The sequence below is a fragment of the Simochromis diagramma genome, unplaced genomic scaffold (assembly GCF_900408965.1).
Source record: "Simochromis diagramma unplaced genomic scaffold, fSimDia1.1 OVJJ01000802.1, whole genome shotgun sequence".
Classification (NCBI taxonomy): domain Eukaryota; kingdom Metazoa; phylum Chordata; class Actinopteri; order Cichliformes; family Cichlidae; genus Simochromis; species Simochromis diagramma.
In genome coordinates, this window is record NW_024387492.1 from 16948949 (window position 1) to 16968259 (window position 19311).

The 19311-nt window shown below is 38.1% G+C and overlaps 2 protein-coding genes across 7 annotated transcripts; one reads left to right on the forward strand and one right to left on the reverse strand.

Moving 5' to 3' along the window:
* Positions 1-1796: 1796 nt before the first annotated feature.
* hadhaa (hydroxyacyl-CoA dehydrogenase trifunctional multienzyme complex subunit alpha a) lies at positions 1797-10469 on the reverse strand. 4 transcript variants are annotated; one of them, XM_040018082.1, is made up of 21 exons: positions 10308-10468; positions 9699-9740; positions 8863-8933; positions 8610-8740; positions 8267-8405; positions 8070-8189; positions 7796-7898; positions 7509-7631; positions 6738-6856; positions 6593-6649; positions 5958-6067; positions 5716-5850; positions 5387-5558; positions 4782-4868; positions 4399-4539; positions 4175-4243; positions 3916-4029; positions 3742-3823; positions 2931-3036; positions 2707-2852; positions 1797-2591 (listed from the first exon to the last, which is right to left on the reverse strand). In XM_040018082.1, exons 1-21 carry the CDS (start codon positions 10414-10416, stop codon positions 2422-2424), a joined length of 2346 nt encoding a protein of 781 aa, XP_039874016.1. In that variant the 5' UTR covers positions 10417-10468; the 3' UTR covers positions 1797-2421. The 4 variants fall into 4 exon arrangements, 3 of the variants coding, with proteins under 3 accessions (XP_039874016.1, XP_039874017.1, XP_039874018.1); XM_040018083.1 differs by lacking the exon at positions 8863-8933 and having other exon boundaries at positions 10308-10469; XM_040018084.1 differs by lacking the exon at positions 2931-3036 and having other exon boundaries at positions 2466-2591; positions 2707-2869.
* Positions 10470-10650: 181 nt separating this feature from the next.
* hadhb (hydroxyacyl-CoA dehydrogenase trifunctional multienzyme complex subunit beta) lies at positions 10651-18139 on the forward strand. 3 transcript variants are annotated; one of them, XM_040018085.1, is made up of 16 exons: positions 10651-10774; positions 11978-12050; positions 12220-12261; positions 12460-12556; positions 12717-12761; positions 13337-13436; positions 13603-13690; positions 14195-14382; positions 14489-14669; positions 15042-15163; positions 15927-16006; positions 16101-16148; positions 16272-16359; positions 16626-16700; positions 17335-17499; positions 17665-18139. In XM_040018085.1, exons 2-16 carry the CDS (start codon positions 11984-11986, stop codon positions 17698-17700), a joined length of 1422 nt encoding a protein of 473 aa, XP_039874019.1. In that variant the 5' UTR covers positions 10651-10774; positions 11978-11983; the 3' UTR covers positions 17701-18139. The 3 variants fall into 3 exon arrangements, with proteins under 3 accessions (XP_039874019.1, XP_039874020.1, XP_039874021.1); XM_040018086.1 differs by having other exon boundaries at positions 10652-10774; positions 11958-12050; XM_040018087.1 differs by having other exon boundaries at positions 10704-10774; positions 11983-12050.
* Positions 18140-19311: the final 1172 nt, after the last annotated feature.

The following is a 19311-nucleotide window of genomic DNA, read 5'->3' on the forward strand; positions in this document are numbered from 1 at the left end:
TTTTAGATCCATCTGTGAGTGCTTTGTTTCTGTTATAATCTCTTGTAACATCTGCAGATGACCTAAAATAAAGACAGAAAAGCAACAGCGAGAGAGACAGGGGAGAATTCTTCATTGAACTTGCTCCACCTGGCCGAGCATGAGGTTATCAGCACAAACCTCATCTTCAGATAGCAGACATTAGAAACTGATAATGAATGTAGTCAAATTTTGTAATAAGTTAACACAGCTACTCTTTGCTTTTCTACATAGCATAAAAAGCCCAAGTTATTAAGTCTTGGACGGAACAGCTGTGAAGTTTGTTCAATGAATTAAAAAGAAACTCACATAAAAATGTATAATAAATAAACAAAAAAAAATTCTACCTAAAATCACTGAGTCAGAAAAATGATAATAAGCACAACACTTCAGTTTCTCTTCTTAGAGCATTAAAAATGAGATGTTTTTACACCTTGGTATTCAAAAGTATTAATTCTTTGTAGCATAGATTCAACAAGGTGCTGGAAAATTTGGCTTACATTGACATGATTTGTTGACTACACATCTGTGATGTGAATCTCCTTTTTCACCACATGCCAAAAATGCCATCTGAGTACAGCAAACTCATTGGTGTGTTCAAAAACCACAGTTTGAAATTTTTATCCTGTTGGAATTAGCCATCAGATTAATACACTGTGCCCATAAAGGCATAGACATGGTCAGCAATGTTGCTATTAAGGTTATCCCCTACACCATTACACCACCAGCAGGAGCCTGAGAAGTTGTTATGAGCCAGGATAGATTCATGCTTTCATGTTTATGCAAATTCTGACCCTGCCATCTGAATGTCACAGCGGAAATTGAGATTCAGGCAGAGTTTTTTTCAGTCTTTGGTTATCCAATTTTGGTGAGCTCATATAAACTGTAGCCTGAGTTTCATTTTAGCTGACACCTACTGCTGTAGCCCATCTGCTTAAATGTTCGACTTGTTGTGCGTTCAGGGGTTTTCTTCTGTGTACTTTGGTTGTAATGAGTTGTTACATGAGTTACTGTTGGTTTCCTGTCAGCTTGAAGCATTCTGGTTGTTCTCGGACCTCTGGCACCAAACAAGGCAACTGCTGCTTAGTAGATATTTTCCCTTTTAAAAAAAACAAACAAAAAAAAAAAAACAACACTACTCTGTAAATCCTAGAGATGGTTGTGTGGCAAAAATCCCAATAGATCAGCAGTTTCTGAAATACCCAAACCAGCCCATCTGGCACCAACAATCATGCCACATTTAGAGTCACTTTAATCATCTTCCTTCCATATTCTGATGCTCAATTTAAAGTTCAGGAGGTCATCTTTGCTACGTTTACATGCATAAATACACTAAGTTGCTGTCATGTGGTTGACTAGATATTTGTGTTACTGAGCTGATGAACAAATCTGCTAATGTACAAATCTGCTGAGAGAGGGGCAGATGCCCCCCCGGCCCCAAACTAGATCTCTGCTCTTACCTGTGTGTTCTATTTGAGGGGTGTATCCTGAGGACAGTATTGTAATATAACTGGCTACACTGAGGGCAATCACAAAGCAAGATCTTCCAAATGATCCAAATAACTGACAATGCAATTTATGTTGTTGTGAATCACTACCTGTAATTTTTTTTACTATTATCCCCAGATTTGATGGGTTTCAGCCAGGGCAAAAGCTGAAGTAAAGTTTCACTCTGATCTACTACACTCATGTAATACTGATCTACTCTGCAATCTTGTAACTACAAAGCCACTGAAGAAATAAAGGAGAGATCAAAAAATAAACCGAATGACACCTGATGTTTTAATGCAACCTTCACTTTTTATTTTGGTTGTTGGGAGTTTGAGTTAACACTGGTGCCAGATAGAATCCAGATAGCTGCAACATCTGGGCTTCATTTGGTCATGTTGCGGGCCAAAATGGGTTATGGCTAATGTAGCAAAGGTCAGGTGAGGTTGGACACATTACCACAATTTGTATAAAAAAAATATAAATAAATTAAAAGAAAACACCCCAAAAAGATGAAAAGAAAAAGTTTGTGTGGTCACACCCACTTGAGCCATAACACATAATACATGAAAGTATCACTTTCTGATTATATAAATGATGTAAGCGGAAATCTGTAAAGCTGGTAGATAGTTATAATAGACCATTTGGTCTCCTAGAAATGTTGTTTATAGTTATACAATTATTTTTTAATAGCAGCTTATTTTCATAAATGAGCTGTTACCTTATTCTGAAATCTTTCCTTGGATTATTTTAGGTTGATTCCTTTAGTTTGATATTAGAAGACATATCAGTGCAATCCCTTAACGTTCACTTATTTGAACTTGGAACAAACAAACTGGCATATTTGCTGCTCTAACAGTTCAGACATACCAAAGGGGGGACTACTAGTCCCTCTCTCAAAACGCTAAGTTGCTTTTAGTATTGAAGCAGGGAGGGGGATGATTGGTAAAACTTTTTGCTGGGGTCTTTGGTGTGGTCTAGTAGAAGCTGGCAGGGTGTAAACTGGTTTCCATAAACATCCTCAAAACGTTTCATGAGGCTCACAAGACGCTCTGCACCAAATGTGTCAACAAATCTGAACGGACCTGATAAATGTAGGAATAAAAAAAATAAAGGTCGATTAGCACCAACACAATCGATAACCATCAGTTTACTAATATAAATATCTAGTTCAAAAGTATACAAATGTCGGAGACATACCCCCGTGCATGGGAGGAAACCCATATCCAAACACTGCTCCAATGTCTCCTTCTAGAGGGCTTTGTATTATTCCCTCCTGGAGACACATTAACGACTCGTTTATGCAGCGAGACAGCAGCCGGTACTGCATGTCGTATTCTGAAGAACTGCAGCAAACACATAACTTCAGAGAGACAGATCAGAACAGGGCAATTAGTAGATCTGACGAGAGGCGGTTTTCTTACATTGCAGAGGGAGCAGTCACTTGATGGTTCTTGAGAATTTCTTCTACTTCAGGATTCACACTCTTAGTCTTTCCATAGAGAAAGAATCCTTTTCCAGATTTACAACCTATAATTTAAAAATTATAGGTTTGTGTGAATGGTAAGCTGATCCTCAAACGTGTTCCTCAGTCTTAGAAACCTGTGCCCTTACAGGGTTAGATTTTAGAAATCAGGTAGCAAGATAAATCCATTTTTGATTATATTAAAGTCACCATTTTAGGGTAACAGTTCCTGTTATAGAAAAATTCATCTCAATGATATTCTTAACCCTTAATATTTAAACTAAGTCTGCCCTAAGACAGCTGGGATAGGCTCCAGCCCAAGAAGTCATCATAAATTGGAACACACTTCAGCATCATCTCCTTAGCTAAGGCAGAACACAAACATCACTTTTATCAGCAGTCAACAAATGTGTCCATTGTAACCTCTCTTTCTTCTTAGGAGTTCATGGTAGAGTCCATTTGACTTTTCTGAAAGTAAAACTGATGTAGGTAGACGATGTCTGACTTTACATTTGACCACTCAAAATGCAATTCATTTAAACAAATTTAATGTCTTTGATACCCTGCTTTGAGGTGGTGATGACTCTCAAAGCGAAGTCAGAGAACAGAATGAAAATCCATAAAAGAATCAAATCAAATAGTAAAAATCAGTAATATCACTAATGCAATCGGAATCGCTAAATTCTCATCAATTCCAATACTTAGGCATGAGTGCGTGACAAATTAGTAGTGAGTGATAATGCCCCTATTTTAATGTGAAATGTTTTAACCTTTGAGGCCTTTTTCCAACATGGTCTTGACAATCTCCAGGCTTCCTCCTTCATAACGGGAACCGAAGGCTTTGCACAGCATCTAAATCCAACAATAAACACAGAATACAAAATCCCATCTGTCCCAAAAATCTAAATCAACATGGGTTGTGTTCAAAGTAAGTGAAAGATTACCTCTGAAATATGTAATCCTATGTCAACACCGACTTCATCAGTGACTGCGAAAGGTCTGACATTAAAACCAAAGCTTGTTGCCAGGAAATCGCTTTCTGTTGCGGTCACACCTTCCTGTGGAACAAAATGTGGGTTATTTTAAAGCAAATGTAAAAAGATAAAAATAAATGCTTTAAATAATTACTGGGACCTGATGCTCAACCATTTCTTTAGCAGGGAAAAATTGGCAACACTATTATTTCTCCAAGTCTTTGATTACCTGAAGAAGTCTCAGAGACTCCATAAGCAAGCAACCCATGCAGCGCGTGGTGTAAAAGCCCGGACCATCCTGTAGTTCAGTGGGTTTCGAGGCAGAAAGAGAGCAACACAAGATGGAGACATGCACCAAAATATAATAGAATAATGAGCAAAATGACTAAGATGAAAATAAGATTCACATAGGCTGAAATACTGACTGAAGAACACTTTCAGAGTTGCTATCACCTTGACAGTGACGACAATCTTTCCCTGTTTCAGGGCCACGCTGACAGCAGCAGCCAGCGTGTCCTTAGATGTCTTATCTGTGGTGACAATCTCCACCAGTTGCATCTTGTCCACTGGGGAGAAATAGTGTATTCCAATCACCTGCACAGGCACATATGCAAATTGGTCAAACAACATCACACAGGAAATAAAGATTCTCAATAATATGTTGAGAAGCCATTATTTTAAAGCCACAATAATAATCACCAAGAAAGTCAAGTGAAAATTAAGGTAGAACTCAACTGTGCAAGCATGAATCAACATTACATTTTTTTTTTTTTTTTTTTAAATTACTGTAACACACTGAAGATATGTTGAAAGTAAAAGTTTGGAGCATTTCTGACTTTTTCAGGGCATTTGCCGGCAGCAGCGATGTCTCTGATGGGTAGAGCTGAGGTGTTGGTTGCAAATATGCAGTGTGGTGGGGTAACCTGGGGGGGAGGGGGAAGAGTACATTTCCTTATAACTTTAGCTATCTGGACATTATTCTGGAAAGTAGCAATAGCAGCCAAGATAGCCATAGTAAGCTAGTGAATTCACATTCCACATGCCAGTGATTACTTATTAATGCAAATAAGTCTTAGACAGAAAATAACTGTTAAACAGCTAATATAGCTATGCTAGAATAATAATGACATAATACTACCTGCATGCAACCAAAAGCTTCTCAAAAATGATTGAAACTCCAAACAAGAAAAGGAAAGCTTCATCTACATCAATCCCACTAAGTTCTTTAACAGTTACTTTGGGTTGGCCTGAGAATTTTCTCAAGTTAAAACCTAAATTAAGGCGAGATTTCTCCAAACAGGTTAGTTCTGCACCAGTTCTTGCTCAAAGTAATTTAGAAGTTCTTAGATGCCCATTTATTGTAATACATTTTCAATGCCAATTTAACCACCTCTAGCTAAAACAGTTAAAGACAGAGTAGTTCAAGCAAAACTGCACTCACTGCCTCCACCTCCTTGAGGACTTTATGTTTGATGTTGAGGTCTTCAAACACAGCCTCTATCACCATGTCAGCAGACTCAAAACCAGAGTAATCCGTCTGAATCGACAGATTAGACATAATGGCGTCACGCTCAAATGATATCATGGCTTTCTTCTTCACCTTGGTGTCGAAACTGAAGATCAAGAACATTTTGAGGAGAAAAACAAACAAAAAAAAAAAAACCCCAAACAAACAAAAATACTTCAAACTGTAAAGCCACTTTTATTTTTCAATAAAATAAATAAATAAATAAATAAATAAATAAATAATATAGAATGCGTTTATATTACCTTTTATAAACCTTTTCATATCCTTTGCTGATGGCATCCTCTGTGGTGTCCTTTAGGATGCTGGTGAGGCCTTTATCTACGGATACCTGTGCTATACCTGCTCCCATTAGCCCTGCACCCAGAATGGCCAGCTTTCTGTTGCAAACATTTTGTACAGGTGTCTTACTGCTATCGCTGAGGCAACTGTATATAGACAGCAAATTTATATGGCAACATAAATCACCCCTGTTTACAGTTCTTACTTTACTTCCTTTTCTGGGAGACCAAATCGGTTCTTCTTACACAACAAACGACCATTGTGAAGTCCAATCAAAGCTTTGGATTCAGAAGTCATCACCAACTTACCAAAGCTCTGTGAAGGGTTAAAAGCAACAAGAATTTAACAAATACAATTAGTCTCTTTAACAACAACAAATCCAAAAACTTGATTATAGAGTCATCAATGAAACCCACAAGCCTAAACTGTTAAGCAGCCCATTCTCATTCCCGGGACATCAATTAATGCCATTTTGTCAAAGCTCTTGGCATGACTCGTTTAGGCCTAAGGTGTTCATTGGTGATGGGGCTTTATGCACATACTTATGGCATTAGTGAGAGGAGTCTGTCACTCCACATTCATCATTTGATGAATGAGGAAGGTTCCTGTTGTAACCCAAACTCTGCTCTTTTCCCAACACTAACTACAGAGTGAAAAAACAAAACAGAAAAAACACCCAGCAAGACACAAAGGTCACAATGGTCAAAATGCAGCACATGTATGACATCTACCAAAAGGCCAGGAGGATTTTTTTTTTAAAAATCAATCTGACTGAGGGAAAAAAAAAAAAAAAAAAAAAAAAAAAAAAAAAAAAAAAAAAATTCTGTTAGTCCAACTCACCTGAGCTTCAGCCAAATAACCTGCGTCACTGCCGTGCTCTATGCCAGTTTTAACACACTGCACATTAAAATAAGACAGCATGAGACACTCAACAGCAACATCATGCGCTAATGTGTTTATCTTCACCCATAAGTGTACTCTTTACCTCAATAATCTGGAACGGAGCAGGGTAGAGGTTTTTAGTTTGTTTCTGGACTCTTTTAGTGACAGTGCTGTAGATGATCTTCCTCACTGCACCCAGGCCCGTGACTGCGTCCCACAGCTCTGCACACACACGTTTACAGTGACAGGTTTTTTACATTGTTTGTTGTGTAAATGTGTACAGCCGGTATTTGCCAATTAGAAGATACCATAGACAGTTTATCAGTTAAAATTTTAAATGATAAAACTGAAATTTGACAACATCCTTGAATTCTCAATGGTGTGTTTTGACACCTTAATGTAAAATCAATAAAGACGTGGTTTGACGACCACTAAAATGGGCTGCAGGTTTTTCTAAGGGAACTAGTAAGGCAGCGTACTCGCCATTAAGGGTACATGGGAGGTTATCACTACCTTCTGATGCACACCCATTCATTTTGTTCAGGCCTGAAATATGACAGAAACCTCTGAAGAGGGAAAGAATTAATCACCGGTTTGAAATGTGTTAGTAATTTTTTTTTTTTTTTTGAAGAGACCAAAGACATTTTTTATACTACCTGTGGGCATTTTTTTCCCTGCTGTATGGCCGAACATTTTGAAATTTAGTCTTTGGGAATTGACTTGCTTTTGGAGTCGGCCTCAAGTGGCCATTCAAGAAACTGCAGTTGGTGGCCCCAACCGCTGGGACTGAAAAAAACAAGCCAGTTGGAAATGATTTCATGGAACAAATCCTTGGCGGTATAAAGACAACTGGGCTGAACACGAGTTCACTCACTCAGTCTAAAGCTTTTTTCCCTAGTAAGGGGAATCTTTTTGTTGGCCAAGTCATTGGCAACACCCACTGCAACTTCCTCAAGGTATTCCATCGTTCGTTCCTCTGGAGACTTCAGACCAGGACCTGAAATATAAATATAAAAGAAGCACAGAGAAAAATGAAACATGTCACTAATTGAATGCTCAGTCTTGAGCTGCTAAAAAGTTTAATTCCCCACCACCCTCTCCCTTAAGATTACAACAGAAAAACGGTACATTCATTGAAGAAATGCCACATGTATAACATACCCAGAGGGTCCACAAGCTGGTCCACTAGACCCATCTTCTTGGCTTCGTCTGCTGTGATGTTCTTGCCTGACAGCAGCATATCAAAAGCTCCCAGGAGACCCACCTAAACATGTGCAACAAGCAGAATTGAAGACAGTGAGCTGGTATTGGCCCAAGTGAGAGTCTTGACCTTATTATACTCCTGTGTACTGCAGTAGCCACTAGCACAAGACTGCAGCAATGCTTTCAAGACTTTCACTGAGGAACTGATTAATATGAGTGTGTGCATTTATACCATTTTAGGTAGTCTCTGAGTGCCACCTGCTCCCGGCAGCAGTCCCAACATGACCTCCGGAGTCCCCAGGACTGTTTCTTTACTCTTCGTGGCAATTCTGTAGTGGCAGGCTGTTGCAAGCTACAGAAAAGTTACAAAACTGAGTGTTACTGCCCATATTTTAAACCAAATTGGCATTTTGACACAAACTGTTGTACCTCAAGGCCTCGACTCAGGCATGAGCCATGGATAGCGGCGACAATGGGGACACGAGACTGCTCAATTCTCCTAAACAACTTCTGAGCTTCCTCACAGAGACTGGCGACCTCCTCACTAGTTGTACAAGACTGAAGCATACTGAGAGCAAAGAAAAAAAAAAATCAAGATAAATTACTCACTTTTCAATTAAGCATATTAAATTTGATCCATTTATTGACTTTTTTCGTAAAATACGTCCTGGTTTACTTGCACTTTTACACTTACAAAACAAACAAACAAAACAAAAAGCAACACAGAATACACCACACACATCAGAGACTGTGAAAGCCCTCAAAAGCCTACTTGCTATCTGCTCCAGCAAGGAAACAGCCGGGTTTGCCTGAAATGAGGACAACACTTTTTGAAGATCTATAAAGCCAGATGTCTCCCAACACGTCAGCCAACTCATGCAACTGCAGAGACTGTTTGTTCACCTACACACACAAAACAACAAAATTATGTCATTTCAAGAGTGAAACATGTAGTCAGGACTGTTACAAACTTAATCTCTCTCTAAGACGTGTACTGTTTCATATCCACAAACAGACGCACACACCTTCGATGTTGGATCATTGAATCGTATAACAGCCACATCGTCCTTGTACTCGAAGGTGATATGTTTATGAGCTAAAATAGAGAAAACAGCAATTAAAGAATGAGCTAGATTACAGTAATATTTTCTTGTATAAGCAGATATTTTACTCAAAAAAAAAAAAAAAGTGAGAATTTTGTAACGCTTAAGTTTCTTTTTTATAAAACTTTACTTCCCTTTACAATTTTTAATCTGTTTTATTAGATTTAGGCAATTCCATGCATACAGTTTCATGTTCTTAAGCACTGAATTTAAAGTTTATTTTCAAGTATTCTCTAAATTAACTGCCCAAATAATTACTGAGAGACACTTTGATATGACCTCTGAGGAATGGGACTTGCTTGTAGAAAGACTTTGGTTTAACACTCCAGCCTTGTTTTGCTTGTACTGTGCATGCATATGCTAATGAAACATAATGGAGCAACATTGTTACCAATAGTTTCACATTATTCTCTTAAACTATAACGAGCAGTAACAAGTCAAGCTATAACAAGATAGGAAAGAAAGTACGATGCAGATTTTAAAGATAAATGTTTGCAGAACAGCTGTGCAAAAACCTGTTTTGCTCATCTTTAACAAGAACTAAAGTATGCAAACAGTTCATCTAAATGAGTCAACACTATATGAATATTACTTTTGTTTAAGATAGCACCTGGATGTTGGGGGAACACAGACCACACTAAATTAATACAGCTGAACCTTTACTAAAGAATCGTTGGTTCTTTAGTAAACCACCGATTTGTGATGTGAGTGTACTCTTGGGTATTTGGTGCACCGATCATCATCAAAACCCTCTTTACCTGACAAATGTGATGATACAGAGAAAATCCGTCTGGCATGACCTAAGAGCAGAAAGAGGCAATAAGAATTTTGAGTGCTCCTGAATAAAAAGGAGAGGCCCTTGACTTTCCTCTAGGACAAGTTTCCCCTAACATAAGGAAAAGAACAAGTTAATACAATTCTGCTAAAGTTAGTCGTGACTGAGCAGAAAGACAGAAATTAAGACAGTAACTTAGTATTGCAGCCCTGTATGCTGTTATCACCAAAAAACTAAAAACTCTAACATTAAACCTTTTACTGCAACAGACAGTAAACACAGGCGTTACTAACGTCAGTGCAGAATATCTAATTATATGCCAGCTTTTAATAATTAATGTAATTAAAAATGTTTTACCCACAGTTCCATTTGAAAAATATCTCCCTTTACAACGTTTTTTTTAAACCACTTGAGTAATTTTTCAAGAAAAAAAAGCTAATTCTGAGTTATTATATTTTCAGTTATCCACTAACAGCTTGAAGTCAAATGCTACCATCGAGTACAAATTCGACAAAGAGTAAATTAAAACGACAAAAATTAAATTAAATTACCTTCAACAACAACAACAAAAGATGAGTAATTTTAAATATACCTGACAATAAGGGGTATTTGCCTGTTGCAAACTTGGAGAAAACACCTGCTGCACGAGTGACTGCCATTTCCACCTGAAGCTTTAGTAAAGCGTCAACCGCAACATACATACAAGTGCAAGTGCAATCAACAAAATCTATTACGATGACTGACCGGTGAGGGCGCAAGAGTACCGTTTAATATAGGCCGCCGGTGGGGCTTGAAAAGTGTCTTAGTTTAAAAGATTAATATTTCAAGTCATTATTTTTTAGTTTCAGAGAAGGACCTAGTTGTGATGCAGGTTATAATGAATGTGAACAGCACTGTAATTTAGTAATATTAATGTGTGCTTTATTGTTTTGCTTCAGGCACACCGTTGGCCGGCTTAGTCACTGGGTGGGTCCTTTAAAGCAGTTTTTGTAGTCCTGCTGGGTCTGGCCGGTCATTAGACAGGGAAGCAGTGTGCTGGGATATAAACCATAAAAACAGGTGAGCTTAAACGTATCTGGTGAGGTTAGAAAGTTAAAAGCTGTTATACGGGTTCTGCAAACGGATTTTTTCATCTCAAACACAGCGGCAGGAATTTTTGCTGATTAAATTTTAGCTCACAAGTAGCTAGCTAGTTGAGCTAGTCTTGCATGCAGCTTCCAACTAAATCGCTGTTTTTATTTTAGATTTCGTCGATACTATAAGGTTATATTTTGTTGCTTTATTTGGACTTATATAATTTGTCGATACGCAGTCAGTATTAGTCTTGTGATTCTGCACATAGGGCTCTGTCATTCTCCAGGAGAGAAATCTAGGTGAAGGGTCAAAGCTAGGGTAGAGGGGGTTGGGCAGGGTGACCGTTGTTGTATGACAAATTAAAGGAAAGTAGTAAACTCCTGAGCCCCAAAATTAGTGGAAGTGTTGGTTCTTATGTGCTATAAGGGGCATTTATTAGTATTTTTTTTTTTTGGCATAGTTTGGATCGACTTATGCTCTGAGAAGGAACAGTGACCGAAATCAAGAGGTCATGAGTTCTGACTGATCAGCTTTATTCAGCTACCTTTTCAGGATGACAGTGCCCCTATCCATAGAGTTTCCGGGGGTAACTGAATGTTTTCATAATTGTGAAAATGATCAGCAGTGCTCTCTGCCAAATATATTTTGGAAGAATGTGTGCATTCTTTCCTATAACCTTCCACAGATTAGCAGACTCAAAGTCTAGGCACATTGAAACGGTTTTGGTGATGCTTGGTGATTCAGTAATTTTTCAGTTTTATTCGTTGAACCACATAATAAAATATAAAAATCCCTGTATACTGAAAAAAGATAAAAAAAAAAAAAAGAATTGATAGGAGCAAATTCTAAAGAGGTGTTGTTTAAGATATATGGCAAAGTGATTTTAGTCAAACACAACCAGGACTCGGACATGAAAGTAGAACGGAGTATGATCTGAGAGGTTGTGGTTGTGTAACACTCCTGCCCATGCAATAAGGCTACAATATAATAGTAATAAATATATCCTCCATGGATTGTGTGGTTTCAGGAATAATTTTTTTTAAGTCGTTGTGAATTCACACAAAAAAAGTAAGGAAGTCTAAGAAAAACACAAAGAAGTCCTAAAATATCCAAGTTAATTTAAAATGTTTTGAATCTGAAATGTTAAACATTTCCATAAACTTTGCAGTAACATTTCTTGCCACATAGAACAGAATGGCTTCCATGTTGATGAACCCAATTCGGAGCTGCTCAGTCAGCTCTTCCTGGGCAGTGCGATTTGGTAAGTTGTCATTTGTTCCCATAACAGTTTAATATATTTCAAATATCCATCCATGACTAAGAGTCAGAAATTAAAGATGCAGTACAGCTGCTTCCAGTTCAATATTGGCATTTAAAATCTGGTACTTTTAGGTTTATAATGATAATTTCTTTATTTTTCTTTGTCTAAGGTGCACGATCTCTCAGTACAACAGCCCAGCTTCAGTCTCAAGGTAAGTTTTTACTATAATGATAATTTTTATCCAGATTATGGCTATGTGTATTATAGATTTTTTTTGGAAAGCAGAATGGTAACCAAAGCCTTTAATCGCTGATTTATTTGCCTGGACATAATATGTATAAACCTACTTCCCCTAGCAGATGCTGAGATGCCCTTGCTGTAAGTCTTATTTTTAATTATTTTCTTTCAGTTCAAACAAAGAGCAAGAAGACGCTGGCTCGACCTGGTGTAAAGAACATAGTGCTGGTGGAAGGAGTTCGAACCCCTTTCCTGTTGTCTGGAACCACGTATGTCTCGGCTCTTTTCTTTGTGTTCTCACTTTACGTTTATTGTATTGTGCTACACGGAGTACTGAACACTTAAAAAACAGTCAAGAACATTTTGTAGTGGAAAATAATTTTTGTGGCTTAAACAAAAGAAAAAAAACTTTTTGGTTGGTCTCTACAGGTATGCTGACCTAATGCCACATGACCTGGCCAGAGCAGCTCTGCAGTAAGTCTATGGTTGCATTGTTTTTCTGATGACTGTCTGTTGAGACCAGCAAAGTCAATGTCAAATGTTTATCTGCAAATTAAATAATAGTTTGCAGATCTAGTTTTGAACTTGTTCTAACTGAATCAGAGGTTTAAATGGGTAAATGCTTGCAGTGTTTTTTGCTCCACAAAGAAACCCTGCAAAAATAATTGTATATTTGGACACTTTTTAGACAAGGCTACCATGATTTGAATGAATGATTCTTAAAAACTACTTTTCATTTGTATGTTGTACTGTGTCACTCTGCACTGCTGATGATCTGTTAAAATATCTCTTAGACTCTTCTAGTCATTATGAAGCAGTAAACATTGTAAGCTTTAAAAGTAATGTGAGGGCAAAGTGCAATGGAGATGAATGAAGTATATCAGTTTACACTAGAAAGAGATGGAGGAAGGCCAGAACAATGATCTGACAGATCATTGTACAAGGTCTTTATGAACAAATATTTATGTTTGTCCCTCGTTAGCAAAAAAAATAAAATTACTCATTCTGTGTGTTTGTTTATATCTTCTTCTTTTTTTTCTTTTATATAGGGGCCTGCTAAAACGGACAGGTATACCAAAAGATGCTGTAGACTACATCATATATGGAACAGTCATTCAAGAGGTTAAAACCAGCAACGTAGCAAGAGAGGTATGCACACATAAGCACTCTCCCATACACATATCACATATTGTAAATGTTAACTTTAACTTTGTTATTGCGTACTAAAATATAATTGTGGTGTATTTATTATCTGTAAATGCATAATACAATTACATTTGTGTATAATGTGGCTCTATGTTTACTTTGATTTCAGGCAGCACTGGGTGCAGGCTTCTCTGACAAAATCCCAGCTCACACAGTCACCATGGCCTGCATCTCCTCCAACCAGGCAATGACCTCAAGTATGTCTGGAAAAGAAGCCTCTTCACTGAGACTCTGTATAATTTGTTCTAAATATCATTATTATTATTATTATTATTATTATTATTATTGATATTCAGTGTAGTCCTGCATTGCAGTTGCAAAACAGTGGTGTACACTGCAACAGTGATAAACTGCTATATGCGCTTTTTAGTTGTTTACAGCTCCTATGGGCAAGGAGCAAGATGAATAAAATTTAATCCTAAATGAAAAAAGGCATCCGGTCTTAATGTTTAAGCATCAAAATAAACTGTCATGCACCAACATTTGGCAGGTTGGAGGTGAAGTCTGTAAAAATGACAGGGGGAGTAGTATACTGATCAGATGTGTCCTCTTGTGTTAAACCAAATCACATTCATTATATTAGGAAAAGTAGGTAAAGCCTATGGATCTTGACCTATTTTCATGCAATTCTTTGATTTTACTTTCGGTTTTTAATGGTTGTTTTAATCTTTAATCTTCATCTTCTTTATCCATCTCTCCAGGTGTTGGTCTGATTGCTGCCGGTCAGTGTGATGCTGTTGTAGCAGGCGGAGTGGAATTCATGTCAGACGTTCCCATTCGTCACAGCCGTAAGATGAGGAAAACCATGTTGTCCCTAAACAAGGCAAAGACACTCGGCCAGAGGCTCAGTCTGATTGGCAGCATCCGGCTTGCACACCTCTCCCCGGAGGTATATATAATTTAACAACTTTCAGTTTTAGTTGATTTCAGAGTGGCTTACTTCTGTTCACACCATATAGTATTTAACCCTCAAATTGTCCGTTGTGCCGTACTAGCTTCCTGCTGTTGCGGAGTTCTCCACAGCAGAAACAATGGGCCACAGTGCTGATCGTCTGGCTGCTGCATTTGGAGTCTCCAGAGTGGAGCAGGATGAGTTTGCACTGCGATCACACACACTGGCTAAAAAAGCCCAGGACGAAGGGTTGCTGCAGGATGTCATCTCCTTTAAAGTGCCAGGTAAACCCAGCTTTACTGTAGATTATGTTATACATTGACTCATTTAGAATATATAAAGACTTCATATTGGCTTTGAGAAATTTTGAATTATACATTTTAATTTTTTGTTATGTTTTTTGCATGATATGGACTAATTCTATCTGAAATAAATATAATTAATAATTAGCAGAAGCTAAAATAATCTGACTGCGCTTGGACATCTATCACCTTTGAAAAAATCGCTTTCAGTCAATTTGGAAAGTAGAGTTAGGATTCAAATTGAAAATATTAGTTATTATCGAACAAAATATAAGAGGAATGGGCTAGAGTTTAGGCTTTCCTCTTTTTAAAAAAAAAAAAGTTTACAATAGAGTGGCATTCATGTCTCCTCAGGTCGTGATATTGTGTCAAAGGACAACGGCATACGGCCATCATCCATGGAGCAAATGGCCAAACTAAAGCCTGCCTTCGTTAAACCTCATGGAACAGTCACTGCTGCGAACTCTTCTTTCCTGGTAAAGACACAGAAACGGCGCTAATGGTTTCTTTTATGTATCTTAGTTAAAGATATGTTTGGTTTTGACAAAATCTTATTCTTTATTAGGAAATAACTTAAAAATCTTTAATCAGGTACACCCACACTTTATTCAGGAAATTCATTAAAAAACAATCATTACATATACTTTGTGTGAATAAAGCAGCTTCTTCTGCAAGTTCCTCATCCTGTGGTTGAACACCAATCCCACCATCCTAGCAGCTGGCGATAGTAGTCCTTATGCTCTGCAGACTCTTTCATCTCAGTTGAGCAAACACCTGAACCAGTTCTCCACTTGGTGCAAGTTCTGATTAGAGTGGTCCGCCAGCTCACATTGGACCCTCAGATCATAAAGGGGACTAACATCACCAGCTGCAGTCCATCATGGTGGAGAAACTCTGGAGACTGCCACAAAAGACCTAACTGCACAGATGATGATGATGAGCAGGCACAGCTCTCATTGGTTAGCAGTCATCAAACTTCAAAATAAAAGCGAAGGGATTGTCCAACTCTGTCATTTTGTCTGATAAAAAATGGGGAACAAAATAGATTTTTTTTTAAGTTTCCTATACTTGTCTTAGGTGGCCCAAAGTCAATATTATATATATATATATGGGAAACACTTTTATCCTAAACCCTCTTGTTCACTTGTGTCACCATGCTCAAACTAGTTCTTCCAAATTTTCAGTTTTGGAAACTGTTCTTGGATCATGAAGTTGAGATTCTTGTTTGTGTGTCCTCAGACCGATGGTGCCTCTGCTGTGCTCGTCATGTCTGAAGAGAAAGCTTTGGCTATGGGTTACAAGCCTAAAGCCTACCTCAGGTATCTAAACCCTGTCTTCTTGGTAGATTAACAATAACTTCTATAATAATGCTAGATTGCACAATATGCTTATTTAAATATTTTATCCTGGCAGAGACTTTGTCTATGTGTCTCAGGACCCCAAAGATCAGCTGCTTTTGGGGTGAGTTACTACTTCTTACTCAGTAGATTTGATTAGATGGTGGTTTCTTAATTGTCTTGAGGACTATTAAAAAAAAAAGAAGACTTATTCTACCTCCACGCTTTCTCTGTTTGATTATTTCAGGCCAACGTACGCTACACCTAAAGTCCTGGAACGTGCCGGCTTGTCCATGAGTGATATTGACGTCTTTGAGTTTCACGAGGCATTCGCAGTAAGTTATTACAATATATTTCAGGGGGGGAAAAGTATGTGAGTCTATGTGATCCATCAATATTCTGTCCGTCTCCACCAACATTTCTGTGTTTGCCTCTAATCGAGTTTCAGCATGTTGTCATGTACAGTATAAATGTTGTCCACATGCAGGAGTAAAATTTGACATGTCTGCTTCATACTCAACACAGTTGGATCAATACAGATCAATTTCCAGGCTGGTTTCCATGGTAACTCGGTGGATATATATTTGTGTGTGTTTTTCAGGGTCAGATCATGGCAAATTTGAAGGCTATGGACTCGGATTGGTTTGCTCAGACGTACATGGGCAGGAAATCGAAGGTAAAGATGGCCGTTGGTCATCTGTTTGCTTTTTCTCAAAAACTAGATCCATGCAGCTCACCTTGATGCTTGCAGCACACTACAAAACATGAACAGCCACAAAGAATTGAATATGCTTGGATAACAATTATTTTTACACAATCGCATCAAGTATTGTAATGCCTTTCTCACTTTAACTGGGGTCATATAAAAGTTAATCTGAAAGCAGGTAGCTGCCTGATGATTTAGCTTCTTGGGGAAACTGCCAGTGTTATAAGGCTTCTGATCAAGCTGTCATAGACCGATTATTAAGTTATGGGCTACTCTTACCTAGCTTGGTTAGCGCACTGCATCCAAAGATAGCAATCTTAATACAGCCTTGAAACATTTTAAAAGGGGAGCTGAAACGACCACTGAAGGAGCTGGAGTTTTTGGCACTGTGGCCCTTCCTTTATTTTATAGCCCCAAAGATTGCAGATTGGTGGATATGTGGATAATGTCTGGGCCTTCATTTTTTGTTAACAGCATCAACAATTTTTTTTTGTTGAGGTCAAGTGGACATCCTCAGCTGAAATCCATTCACCTGAGCTGATGTCCTGTTGAGTTTTCACTGGTGTTTACATCACTCATGACCTGATGGTCGCTATGTGTGCAGGTTGGGACTCCTGCCATGGAGAAGTTCAATCTGTGGGGCGGTTCTCTGTCTTTGGGTCACCCATTCGGTGCCACTGGCTGCAGACTGGCAACCACAGTAGCAAACAGACTGAAGAAGGAGGGAGGACAGTATGGGCTCATAGCAGCCTGTGCTGCTGGAGGACAGGTAACACACTCTGATTTTACATTTTGAAATTCAAAACTCCCAAAGTGATAAGATTTGTTGTGACTGAGAGATTAACATTAATAGACCTCAGAGTAATATATTTGTATTAAGACTAACATGGTCGCTATTTTGTAGTATAATTTCTTCTTTTCTTGTCTATTCCAGGGTCATGCCATGGTGATCGAGGCTTACCCCCAGTAACACAGTTAAAAACCATTGGGACAGACAACTACACATACATTCTCTCACACACACACACACACACACACACACACACACACACACACACACACACACACACACACACACCGATAAAAGAGAGTGTACATATGGCCACCACTTTGCCTGTATGGGAGAACAGTCAGATACAGTATGAGTGTCTCTGAAGGATCTCTTGTAAATGTAACTTTGCTTAGGGGCTTTTGAATTTAAGCAGATTGTCGATGAGGAATGTTTTTTTTGTTTTGTGGACTCGAGCAGTGTCTCGAGAGCATTATCAGCGAGTCCAACATAACATAACAAAGTTTTAGCTGTAAGAAGAGCAACAGTGATCCTAATGTAATGTTTCTAATACGCTGTAATAATTTTTTTTCTTACTGACTGTTGGAATTAAACGGTGTGTTAATTACACTGGGACTCATTTCTGTTTCAGTTGTTCCTGCTTAACTTTTGTACTAAATGCATCTGATTTTGGCTAGCGGTAAGAAACAAGTTGTAACTAGTAATAGAATAGAAAACTGTGGATCTGATCAATTTCTAATGGCCAGCAGCTGGCAAATCCTCTGGTTGTTTTTCATAGTTTCAGGTTGAATTTAATCAAACAGGAAGTCCATTAAAGGTCAGAGAGGATGATTGTCCAGAGATACTGGCATTTTTATAATGTGTGTGGTGAGAAAGGGTGATGCTAAAAGTGCATTTTTGTTTAAACACAAATATAGCTTATGTGTTCTGAGCATTAAGGCTGGGAGCGCAATGCTCAGGATGGGAAAGTGACTGAAAAATGTCATTTTCATTGTATAAGCATTTAATATTTTGTAACAAGAATGTATGTATCACAGAATGTATCAATTTTGAAGAAACAGTTGTGTTGAACTCTGCAATATAGGTACAGATGCAAACAGAAAATGAAACAGTCTATCTTTTAATCATGTAGAATTTCATATATTAACAACATTGGTCTTTGTTCCTAACATTTTGTCTCCCTTCTTGGTGAGATTTGCATTTTTTCTGCTGATAGAAGGCCTCGATGCACGGACAACAACTTCAAGCAATGTGTTGATGATCTATGTTTTATTCAGCAGGGACTGAAACTGTTGTGAGGAGGGAAAAAAGATCAATGTATAGAAAGCTTTGTGCTGCAGATAACAGAATTTGGGTAGAGGGGGTGCAGAGTCTACTCTTAAAGTCTTAACAGCTTCCTAAATTTGCATTGCCAAATTTCTTTCTTTTCTTTTTTTTTTTTTTATTTGCATTTGCATCCCGGCCTTGTTTCAAGATGTGTCAGCAGTAGACTGTCTTCGGATGCAGCTGCACTTAATTGATGGTGAATAATGCTGTCTGCTTCTGACGAGACGACTGATGTTAATGAGGAGCTAAAGAGGGATTGCTCAGGCTTCCTGGTGATTTAAAACAACATGAATATGGAAAATTGGGAATATGACTGGCAGGTGACTTAAAAAGTTCAGGTTGCAGTGGTATCATCCTGATATTTGGATGTTCAAATTGTGGGGAAAAGCTGAACTTTTAGTGTTTGTCTAATTGACAGCGGGATGGGTAAATGTATAACAACACATTGCCTCGTTTCTGCCTTTT

Excerpts from the sequence above, each read along its gene's own strand:
- hadhaa (XM_040018082.1), bottom strand. The coding sequence starts at position 10,416 with ATGTATGTTGCGGTTGACGCTTTACTAAAGCTTCAGGTGGAAATGGCA. Across the intron at positions 7,632-7,795 it reads CCAGCTTGTGGACCCTCTGG|GTCCTGGTCTGAAGTCTCCA; the intron begins GTATGTTATACA and ends TTTATATTTCAG. Across the intron at positions 2,853-2,930 it reads GTGACTGCTCCCTCTGCAAT|TTCTTCAGAATACGACATGC; the intron begins GTAAGAAAACCG and ends TGTTTGCTGCAG.
- hadhb (XM_040018085.1), top strand. The coding sequence starts at position 11,984 with ATGGCTTCCATGTTGATGAACCCAATTCGGAGCTGCTCAGTCAGCTCT. Across the intron at positions 12,051-12,219 it reads TTCCTGGGCAGTGCGATTTG|GTGCACGATCTCTCAGTACA; the intron begins GTAAGTTGTCAT and ends TCTTTGTCTAAG. Across the intron at positions 12,557-12,716 it reads TTCCTGTTGTCTGGAACCAC|GTATGCTGACCTAATGCCAC; the intron begins GTATGTCTCGGC and ends TGGTCTCTACAG.